General features: G+C 44.1%; 1 protein-coding gene across 1 annotated transcript; it reads left to right on the top strand.

The window, feature by feature from the left end:
• Positions 1 to 2,087: 2,087 nt before the first annotated feature.
• LOC137333904 (dual specificity tyrosine-phosphorylation-regulated kinase 2-like) lies at positions 2,088 to 3,662 on the top strand. Its single transcript, XM_067998265.1, has one exon. It carries the CDS (start codon positions 2,088 to 2,090, stop codon positions 3,660 to 3,662), a length of 1,575 nt encoding a protein of 524 aa, XP_067854366.1.
• The last annotated feature ends 8,563 nt before the right edge of the window (positions 3,663 to 12,225 follow it).

The raw sequence follows: 12,225 nt of genomic DNA, 5'->3' as shown, positions 1-12,225 counted from the left end.
AGGAGTGGGCTTGGCATGCAGAAGATGGCCCAGTTGTGTTGATTTGTGTCAGCAATTGCAGACATGCTAAGCACGCTCCCAAAGCATTGACTGTTAGCATCAAACACTAAGAGTTATTTTCTGTGCCTGTGCCTGGACGTATTAGAGCTCCTGGGCACAGCGAGTAAAGGAAAATTGGGGGATGAGGATTACAAGCCCATAAGGAAGCTCACTTGATATTCCATGCCTTATTTAAATGGATGGCAAATCAGGTGGGCTCCTTTACAGTGTGTGAGCGATCCTTCCTGCTTGATTGCCTTCTATTTGCTGTTCTGAGGTGATCCAATGTGACCAAGTGCAGGGAGAGGAAAATCTGGGACAAGGAGTTTTGAGGTCCAAGGGGTTAGAGTTGGAGACAGTGCAATAGTTCTTGGTTTCAACACCAAGACTTAAGGATGTATAGAGGATGAAGCGTGTGTAAGGTGTCATATTTTTTAGCTTCGGAGCAACAAGCAAATAAAGGTCAAAGATGGAGTGACTGTGGCAGTGTTGAAAGAGAAAGACTGTGATGGAGAGACCTTGGAAGCTAAAGGTCATTGGTTGGAAGGATTGTCAGACAACAAACATTTTCTTGTACCTGTCCAGGAGTGTGAGAGAAGTACTAGACGAGTCTCCTCAAATTTAGGGGCAGCATATAAGTCTTGTATGAGTTGGGCTTTATAGAGAAAGTCATGCATCACATATCCTTCCTAACTAGGAATAAACTATTGTACCTGCGACATGGAATTATAATATTATTTAATCACACTGAAGTGATGCAAATCACCTTTTTCTACTTGTTATCTCACAGTTGCAGAATATAGATTTCTGCCATGTTCATCCAGTGGTTTATTTGATAAGTTTGGAAGCAGGGCATATTGGTAAAGGGAACTAGATCAAAATATGTGCCGGGGGGCGGGGGAGGGGGAGGGGGGGTGGACAGAGAGGTATTGAGAAGGTGTCCAGGCATCCACGGTAAGACCCTTCCTTTTCCTGCTATGTATAAATGACCTAGATGTGCAGTTTCAATGCAAGGTCTTAAATTTGCAGTGACACCAAGCTAGAGAGACCATGACCTCAAAGGAAGCAGACAAAAAGTTACAAAGCATTTGACTCCATATACATCTCAGCTAATCAATGGGAAATGAAGTAAAAAATAGGAGGCACAGGTTCTCTGTGGGTGCAATATAATTTGCCAGGCGGAGTTGAAAGATACCTAGAGGTGTTAGTTGACTAACAGGAGATTAGGTTGGGTTTAAATCCCAAAAATTAAACTGTATAGCACTATGTTTAAGTTCATCTGGAGTATTGCATACATTTCTGGTTGTTGAGACTGGTTGAGGTGGCTCAGAGAAGTACAATAAGGCTGATCCCCAGTGTTAAAGGGAAAACTATGAGGAATGACTTAAAAAAAAGGGGATCTTTAGCTTTGAAACGAGGGTCTCACAGTGGATTATATAGTGGTAGATAAGATATTTAATGGTATAGCAAATTAAACCTGGAGCAATACTTTCAGATATGCCAGGGTTGCAAGACAAGAAAGCACAGGTTCATTATTATGAACGGCAACATTTGGAACAGTATTTCTTTAAACAGAAGATAATCAACCAGGAAAGGTAGTTGAAGCCAGGATTCTGAACACACAGAAAAATCTAGCTGCCATAGTGGGGAAGTGGTAGGATTGGTATTCTAGATGAATGAGATCCAATCAACCAAAGGGCCTTCTTCAGATGAACCTATCTTATGATCCTTATCCGAACTAGCTTAGATTTAAATGCTGGCTTTCAAGTGCACATAGGTCCCTTCATTGGGACAGTCAAGATTTATGACTCACCTGATGAAGGAACATAGGATGAAGGAACCCAAGTGCACTACTCTAGGTAATTGTGTTCATATTAATAATCAGAAACACCACTATACTGTCTTATCTGTAACCTAACAAACTTGAAGAATATGGCATTAATAACAAATTTCCATTACAGGTTTACCGCTGTTGAGATAACTGCATCAAGCACTCACAACAGAAATCTGGTTTTCTTCTGTTTCAGGAGAGTGACTATACAGGTACCATGAATGATCAATATCATGTTGGAGGTGATCAACACTTCCAAGATCAAGAATTGTATGAAGAAACCGAGCCAAAATTGACAGCACGTGCAACACCAAACAGTAGTCTCAGTGCCAATAATAAGAGTTCCCTGCCTTCCCACAAGCTGGAGAGCTCCTTCCAACTAAAAGGCAGCTCCAGTTCTATTAAATCCTATGATGTCTCTGCTAGACCTAAAGGGGAACCAATGACAGCAGTGGAGGCAAAGAAACACTATATGCACAAACTTACTCCATATGAGGAACAGGAGATAGCTAGCTATTCAGAAATCTATTTTGTTGGACCAAATTCTAAAAAGAGACCAGGCATTATTGGAGCACCAAATAACAATAGCTATGATGATGAGCAGGGCTCTTACCTGTACGTGCCACATGATCACATAGCCTATCAATATGAAGTCATCAAGGTAATTGGGAAAGGCAGCTTTGGGCAGGTGGTGAAGGCTTATGACCACAAACTCCACCAGTACATTGCCTTGAAAATGGTACGGAATGAAAAAAGATTTCATAGGCAAGCAGCTGAGGAGATCAAGATACTAGAGCATCTGAGGAAGCAAGACAAGGATAACATCATGAATGTCATCCATATCTATGAGAGCTTTTCCTTCCGTAACCACATCTGTATGACCTTTGAACTACTCAGCATGAATCTCTATGAACTCATCAAAAAGAATAAGTTCCAAGGATTCAGTCTGCCCCTGGTCCGTAAATTTGCACACTCCATCCTGCAGTGCCTTGATGCTTTGCATAAGAACTATATAATCCATTGTGACTTGAAGCCTGAGAACATCCTGTTGAAGCAACAGGGCCGTAGTGGAGTTAAAGTGATTGACTTTGGGTCCAGTTGCTATGACCATCAAAGAATCTACACATACATTCAGTCACGTTTTTACCGAGCTCCTGAGGTGATTCTAGGGGCACGGTATGGGATGGCTATTGATATGTGGAGTTTGGGATGCATTCTTGCTGAACTGCTGACTGGACATCCACTGTTACCAGGGGAAGATGAGGGAGATCAGCTAGCTTGCATGATGGAATTATTAGGAATGCCATCTAAAATATTGCTGGAATGTTCCAAAAGGGCCAAAATGTTCATTAGCTCTAAGGGTTATCCTAGATATTCCTCTATTGTTACACTTCCTGATGGGACTGTGCATTTGAATGGTGGAAGATCTCGGAGAGGAAAAAATCGAGGACCTCCTGGTCAACGAGACTGGACCAGCGCTCTGAAGGGCTGTGACGACCAATCTTTCATTGACTTCCTGAAACACTGCCTGGAGTGGGATCCTGCCTTACGCATGACACCAGCACAGGCCTTAAGGCACCCTTGGCTGCGAAGACGTCTGCCAAAACCTCCAACGAGTGACAAAACAACATTTGCAAAACGCATGTCAGCAAGCCCAACTGCTCTCATGGACGCAGTGACTAAACTACCTCCTACTTCTGCCAGCATTGCCAACAAACTGAGATCCAATCAGAATAATGATCCCAATCCCAGCATGACTCAGAGGAGTGTACTGCCAAAGCTGGTCAGTTGATTGGATACTTGAAGAAAGAAAACTTTTATTGTTTCTCAGTCAGAATAGGAATTTGTGTGGCATGCGGTACACAGGGAACGCAATTTCTTCCTTTCTACATTCCAATGTGACTTGAGACAACAGGTCTTTAATTACTACAAGGCTGCAAGTCAGCACTGAGCATGCTCCAGGACTGCTGGGCAGCTCCTGTCAGGCCACACTGTACACATTGGTTTACACTGTACAATGACACAAACTACCCATCGACATTCACAGTAAAGCAGTTGGGCTGGATGCACAAATGAAAAGGTGTTCCTTGATTGGATAATTATTTATTTTATATCAGCAGAAACCCACACAGAAATAGCTGTGTGTTAATTTTTTGCTCCCCACATATTTGAAGGCCAGAAGTGTCCTTGTATTCACTGCTGAAACTGCTGTGAACAGAAGTGGCTTTAACCCATTCACTTTCTGAAATAACGTAACCAAGGAAGACTATATATTCATTTTAAAGTTTCTCATGTAACAATGGATTTGGCCTATTAGTTATTATAATTTTACATTACTTAGGATCTATATTTCCATTCGAAACTGAAAATTGGCTGGCAGTCTGAGATGGACATTTATATGTATTGGAAGAGAGGTAGCAGTGTGCAGGCCCACAGGGATTAGTGTGCCAGCCACAAATTATCAGTCCACTATCTAAAAGGGATAATGAACTAGGGGTTGCTGATTCCACTGGTTTGCCCAAGGTGCTGTGTTAATATATATGCAGGGATACCTCTGTCTAGGTGCATTGCAGATAAACTGTAATTCCATAGTGTCATGGTGATTTTTCTTGGTGCTGCTAATGTCAAAAATCATGGGTAGTTCACCTCAAATTTTGGCAACTGAGGAGTGACAATTTGCCATTTATATTTTGGGTTTGTGTTCAGGATGTTTTGTTGCATCAGTTCCCGTTTTATGAAGATATACGATATATTAAAGGAGTTGACAGAAAGGAACTTTCACTGGTACAGCTCAGATAGAGTAAAAAAAATCTGTTCATTTGTTTCTATGCTATTTTATATTTTTGCCTCTTTCTCTCTTTTAGCCCCTTCTGCCATGCCATTTTCAAACCAAAAGAGCAGACAGGTAACCTGACCTGGGGCAATGCCACTATATAAGCAGCAAACTCAAATTTGGAAAGAGTGTCCTCGATGATCTTCCATCTGTTTACCCATCCCTCCCTCTGGGAGTAGTTCCTGCCTCCACTCTGCCCTTCCTCCAATGACACAAGTGAGACCTTGAACTTACCAGGTGGGGGAATCAAAGGAACTTACCCATTCCCTACGGTTATGAAATGAGCACTTTGGAGTCACAACACACTGCAATATGCGATAACAGAAACCTACTGTAGAGTCCACATTTTATAAGGTCCCATAAAGGTAAAGGACCCTTATTGATGTGCCAGATTGGACTGTGCACTATATCTGTTTGATCTTGCAGCCTATTTAGCAAATTTTAGGAGATAGCACTTTCGGAGAGGAGTCTCAGTCATTGAGAGGGCAGATAAGGCGATTGTGCGTGAGGTTAGAATGCCTGTTTCATGACCCTCTCACCTTTCTTGTCATTAATAGAAGGAAAATTAGGAGAGTTGCGAATCAGGTTCACTGACCTCAGCTCCTGATTGTTTGATCTGCTGTCTTGTTGAACAAAGCTCCACGCCAGGAGCACTATCTCGTAAAATTTACCCCTTATAGCTGATAATGCATTTTCGCTTATTGTAAATGCACAGTTCATTTGAATATTATATCTGTTCCCACAAATAATGACAACTTGCTAAAACATGCGTTATACTCCCCACACAAAAAAAATGGTCTTGCTGATTAACTGCATAATGTATTAGGGGGAATTTCTGACTTTATTTCCAGTGGGGAGCTTTGCCCACAAGGAGTACATATCAGAAATTAATGTGTGCTCCAAACAATGGCCAGAAAATCATATGTAGCACACACCAAAATTTCCACTAGTGCTCCTGGTGGTCAGGATCCTGCTGGCAGTGCAAAGATGGAAAGGAAGCCCATTTGCGGCCCTTTCAAACCCTTAAAATTCCATTACACAATTTGACTTTCACTTGAAGTGTCCCTTTAATAGGGAGGGAGGAAAAAATCAACCAGGATTCCCGTTCCTGATTGCTATCTAGTGACCCCTGCTTGTAAGTGCATGTATGTGTGGGGATGTCAGATGGGGACAACACTGGACTTTCCTGCTATCAGAGCCCAAATAAGGGATAGGCAACCTAGGTGTGAGTCGAGGGAAGAGCAAGAAGGGATTAAAGTTTGACAGTTTTGTGAGATTTGCAGTAGTTTAGAATGTGCTCAGTGCCTTTTTTGGATGTCAGTCTTGGCAAGTAGATCATGACGTGCTCTTTTAGCTCTCTCAAGGTAATGGTAAATTTATTTACATAAGACATTGGGGCTGAAAATGCACAGGTCTGCAATCGCAGCGTAGGCGGCAAGATGTGCCTGCTGGGAACCTCCGCTGCTGACCCCGGAGAAATGTCCAGGATCGGGAGGGTTTCCTCATTTTAATAAAATGACAGGGCAGCAGAATATGTTTGAACAGGGCAGAAGGGGTAATAAAAACAAAAATAGCAAGTATCAACTAATGTCATGCTACCTAGATCCTATAACCAGGCCACTGATTTATGGGCCCCGATTTTAACTCCCCCTGCCTGGCGGAAACCGGGCGGGGGCAGTTAAAATAAGGACAGCAACTTATCCTCTCTGATCCCGCTGCCTTCCCACCGTGTCCTGAGCAGGCGAGCAGGACACCCGCAGGAAGGCAGCGGGGTCCTTCTCATGCTATGCACATCAGGAGTCGATCTACAATTTTAGTTGGAGGCCTGAGTGGGGAAGTATTGACGTCTTCCCCGTCAGGCCAAATTTGCTGGGAGCCGGATCGTGGGCCTGAAGAGTTATGTTTCTAAATTTTATTTTTTAATGATTGTAGTTTACGCACCTTGCCTCCAATTTTCAATCAAGTTACTACCAGTAAAGTGCATTTGTAAAATCAGCCCTGTATACTATTCTGTTTTCCCATTTGGTTAATTACAATAGCATTTTTATCTACTGAATATTTAGCGACCTCTGTGTCTGTCCATGCACTATATTAACGATGGATGGATCTATCCAGCTAGTGAACAACATCATTCTAGACCCCACGCCACCATCAGGGCCTTACATACAGCAGGTAGCTTACCAGAAAATCATGGGTGCACTGACTATAATTAAATCAATGGATGGAATTTGCCCTTCCCATTTTATTCCTTTCGTCCAGCATTTCATCCTCTCAAACGCTGCTCTCCTATAGTGCAGTTTTGTAATAGTTTTTTTTTATCTGCTTTGTCCTCAATTTAAACATTAAAATTAACCTCTTTCTGATCACCAAACTCCACATAGTCCTTTACTTAAACCTGGCATATTAGATCATCCTCATTAGTTAGGAGCAAATTCAATATTGCCTTCTCCCTTGTTGGTTACCTCACCTGCTGTTTAAGAAAAGATTCTTGAAGTACTTAAATAAACTCCTTCATGCATGCAAATTGTCCCCAGCGTAAGTCCCAGCCTATGTCAGGAAGATTAAAATCTCCTGTATTAACAACTGTGACCTCAGGATAAATCTCTTTATGAGCTCCTACAACAGTACAACCACCTCTATTTTACTTTGTGGTAGCCTATAATATTTTCCTACCATTAACGTATTTACCTTTCTATCTTCCTGATCCACTCAGAGACTCTTTGCCAATTGCCAGTTCTTTCCTCTCAGCAACATTTAAATAGTGCCACCTTAAACCTTTTCTTTCTGTCCTTCCTCGGCACACATAACCCTGCAGATTTCTTCTCCACTCACCCCCTTTCTTTGGTCAGGCTTCTGTAACTCCTATAATTATCAATTAGCTCCCTTTTAACCATCACTGGTAACTATTCTCATCCTGGTTTTCAAATCCCTCCATGGACTCGCCCCTCCCTATCTCTGTAACCTCTTCCAGCCCTACAACATTCCAACGTGTCTGCGCTCTCCCAATTCTGGCCTTTTGCGCATCCCCGATTTTCATCTCTCCACCATTGGCGGCAGTGCCTTCAGCAGCTTAGGCCCTAAGCTCTGGAATTCCCTCCCTAAAACTGTCCGCCTCTCTACATTTCTCTCCTCCTTTAGGACGATCTTTAAAACCTACCTCTTCACCTGTCCTAATATCTCCTTATGTGTCTCGGTGTCAAATTTCTGTTTCATAACGCTCCGGTGAAGCGCCTTGGGACATGTTACTACATTAAAGGCGCTATATTGTTTTTTTTATTCATTCATAGGATGTGGGCATCACTGGCAGGGCCAGCATTTATTGCCCATCCCTAATTGCCCTGGAGAAGGTGGTAGTGAGCTACCTTCTTGAACCATTGCAGTCCATGTGGTGAAGGTTCTCCCACAGTGCTGTTAGGTAGGGAGTTCCAGGATTTTGACCCAGCGACGATGAAGAAAAGGGGATATATTTCCAAGTCGGGATGGTGTATGACTTGGAGAGGAACGTGCAGGTGGTGTTGTTCCCATACGCCCGCTGCCCTTGTCCTTCTAGGTAGTAGACATCATGGGTTTCGTGACGAAGAAGCCTTGGTGAGTTGCTGCAGTGCATCCTGTGGATGGTACACACTGCAGCCATGGTGCGCCGGTGGTGAAGGGAGTGAATGTTTACGTTGGTGGATGGGGTGCCAATCAAGCAGGCAACTTTGTCCTGGATGGTGACGAGCTTCTTGAGAGTTGTTGGAGCTGCACTCATCCAGGCAAGTGGAGAGTATTCCATCACACTCCTGACTTGTGCCTCGTAGATGGTGGAAAGGCTTCGGGGAGTCAGGACGTGAGTCACTCACCACAGAATACCCAGCCTCTGATGTGCTCTTGTAGCCACAGTATTTGTGTGGCTGGTCCAGTTAAGTTTCTGGTCAGTGGTGACCCCCAGGATGTTGATGGTGAAGGATTCGGTGATGTTAATGCCGTTGAATGTCAAGGGGAGATGGTTAGACTCTCTCATGTTGAAGATGTGGAGATGCCGGTGATGGACTGGGGTTGACAATTGTAAACAATTTTACAACACCAAGTTATAGTCCAGCAATTTTATTTTAAATTCACAAGCTTTCGGAGACTTCCTCCTTCCTCAGGTAAATGCTGCTGAAACATTTACCTGAGGAAGGAGGAAGTCTCCGAAAGCTTGTGAATTTAAAATAAAATTGCTGGACTATAACTTGGTGTTGTAAAATTGTTTACAAATGTTGAAGATGGTCATTGCCTGGCACTTGTCGTGTATGAATGTTACTTGCCACTTATCAGCCCACGTCTGGATGTTGTCCAGGTCTTGCTGCTTGTGGGGAAGGACTGCTTCATTATCTGAGGGGTTGCGAAAGGAACTGAACATTGTGCAAACATCAGCGAACATCCCCACTTCTGACCTTATGATGGAGGGAAGGTCATTGATGAAGCAGCTGAAGATGGTTGGGCCTAGGACACTGCCCCGAGGAACTCCTGCAGCAATGTCCTGGGACTGAGATCATTTGCCTCCAACAACCATTACCACCTTCCTTTGTGCTAGGTATGACTCCAGCCACTGGAGAGTTTTCCCCCTGATTCCCATTGACTTCAATTTTACAAGGGCTCCTTGTTGCCACACTCAGTCAAATGCTGTCTTGATGTGAAGGGCAGTCACTCTCACCACACCGCTGAAATTCAGGTCTTTTGGCCATGTTTGGATCAAGGCTGTAATGAGAACTGGAGCCGAGTGGTCCTGGCAGAACCCAAACTGAGTATCGGTGAGCAGGTTATTGGTGATTAAGTGCCGCTTGATAGCACTGTCGACGACACCTTCCATCGCTTTGCTGATGATAGAGTAGACTGGTGGGGCGGTAATTGGCTGGATTGGATTTGTCCTGCGTTTTGTGGACAGGACATACCTGGGCTATTTTCCACGTTGTCGGGTAGATGCCAGTGTTGTAGCTGTACTGGAACAGCTCGGCTCGAGGCGCGGCTAGTTCTGGAGCACTAGTCTTCAGCACTACAGCCGGGATGTTGTTGAGTCCCATAGCCTTTGCTGTATCCAGTGCACTCAGCCATTTCTTGATATCATATGGAGTGAATAGAATTGGCTGAAGTCTGGCTTCTGTGATGGTGGGGATCTCGGGAGGAGGCCGAGATGGATTATCCACTCGGCACTTTTGGCTGAAGATGGTTACAAATGCTTCAACCTTGTCTTTTGCACTCACGTGCTGGGCTCTTCCATCATTGAGGATGGGGGTGTTCACGGAGCCTCCTCCTCCCGTTAGTTGTTTAATTGTCCACCACCATTCACGACTGGATGGTGGTGGACAATTAAACAACTAACTAACTGGAGCTTTGATCTGATCCGTTGGTTGTGGGATCACTTAGATCTGTCTGTATGCAGCTTCTGCTGTTTAGCATGCATGTAGTCCTGTGATGTAGCTTCACCAGGTTGGTACCTCATTTTTAGGTGCTGCTCCTGGCATGCGCTTCTACACTCCTCATTGAACCAGGGTTGATCCCCGGGGCTTGTTGGTAATGGTAGAGTGAGGGATATGCCAGGCCATGAGGTTACAGATTGTGCTGGAATACAATTCTGCTGCTGCTGATGGCCCACAGTGCCTCATGGATGCCCAGTTTTGAGCTGCTAGATCTGTTCTGAATCTATCCCATTTAGCATGGTGGTAGTGTCAAACAACACATTGGATGGTGTCTTCAGTGTGACGGGATTTCGTCTCTACAAGGACTGTGAGGTGGTCACTCCTACCAATACTGTCATGGACAAATACATCTGCGACAGTTAGATTGGTGAGGACGAGGTCAAGTAGGTTTTTCCCTCATGTTGGTTCTCTCACCACCTGCCGCAGTCCCAGTCTGGCAGCTACGTCCTTCAGGACTCGGCCAGCTCGGTCAGTAAGGTGCTACTGCATTGAAGTCCCCCACCCAGAGTACATTTTGTACCCTTGCTACCCTCAGTGCTTCTCAACATGGAGGAGTACTGATTTATCATCTGAGGGAGGACTGTAGGTGGTAATCAGCAGGAGGTTTCCTTGCCCATGTTTGACCTGATGCCATTGGATTTCATGGGGTCCGGAATCAATGTTGAGGACTCTCAAGGCCACTCCCTCCTGACTGTATATCACCGTACCGCCACCTCTGGTGGGTCTGTCCTGCCGGTTGGACAGACATACCCAGGGATGGTGATGGAGGAGTCTGGGATGTTGGCTGAAAGATATGATTCTGTGAATATGGCTATGTCAGGCTGTTGCTGGACTAGTCTGTGGGACAGCTCTCCCAATTTTGGCACAAGTCCCCAAATGTTAGTGAGGAGGACTTTGCAGGGTCGACTGGGCTTGGTTTGCCTTTGTCGTGCTTAGTGGTCCGTCCGGTTTTACTCTTATTATGACTTTCTGTCATGGGATTGAACAACTGAGTGGCTTGCTAGGCCATTTCAGAGGACAGTTAAGATTCAAACACATTGCTGTGGGTCTGGAGTCACAAATAGGCCAGACCGGGTAAGGACAGCAGGTTTCCTTCCCTAAAGAGCATTAGTGAACCAAATGGGTTTTTACGACATTCCGGTAGTTTCATGGTCATCATTACTGATACTAGCTTTTTATTCCAGATTTTATTTAATTAACTGAATTTAAATTCCCCCGCTGCAGCGGCAGGATTTGAACTCATGACTCCGGATTGTTAGTCCAGGCCTCTGGATTACCAGTCCAGTAACACTCTGCTACCATACCCTTTCTTTGTACTTCTAACGCTCTTTGTCTTTCTTGCCGTATTCACAAGACTCCTTCCTAATAATCGGTCCACACTGGTATTCTCCCAATGTGCTAAACAACATTTATCCCTCAACCAACACCTAAAACAGATCATCTGGTCATTTATTTAATTGCTATTTGTGGGATCTTCTTGTGCATCAACCGGCTGCCATGTTTCCTAAATTACAATTGTGACTACATGTCAATAAAAGTACTTCATTAGCTATAAAGCACTTTGGGACGTCCTGAGGTCATGAAAGGCACTATATAAATGCAAGTTCTTTCTTTCTTATCATCCAAGATGAATGATTTTGTCAAAGGCTGTCCAGACAGTATAACCTTTCCTTCCACAGAAATGGTTCAGTCTAATCGTTAGCTCCTGAAACTCCCTTTGTAGGACCTCCATTCTACACCTACCTAAATTATTGGTTCGTTCTCCCCTTATATCAGGATCGTAACCATCTGCCTGGTCAAGTCCTGAGCCCCGGCACCTGAGAAGCCATTCGGGACTCCAGTTGTGCTTGCAGAAGATTGCATCAATCCTTTTTATCGTGGAATCCCCTACAACTGCCAGTTACCATCCCCTATGGTTCCATCCTTGTTCACTTTCAATACTGAAAATTTGTTGGGTAACTTTAGTTCCACACATTTCCTTTGTTTCTGTTTTTTTTTCACATGCTCGGGGGTCAGCACCTCAATCTTTGTTGCACAATCTCCCTCTATCTTGATGGGGACAACCTTATTGAAAGTCTCTT

Source organism: Heptranchias perlo, chromosome 17 (genome assembly GCF_035084215.1).
Source record: "Heptranchias perlo isolate sHepPer1 chromosome 17, sHepPer1.hap1, whole genome shotgun sequence".
In the NCBI taxonomy this organism is placed as follows: domain Eukaryota; kingdom Metazoa; phylum Chordata; class Chondrichthyes; order Hexanchiformes; family Hexanchidae; genus Heptranchias; species Heptranchias perlo.
Note: the sequence above shows the minus strand (reverse complement) of the source record. Positions and strands in the feature narration are given on the sequence as shown.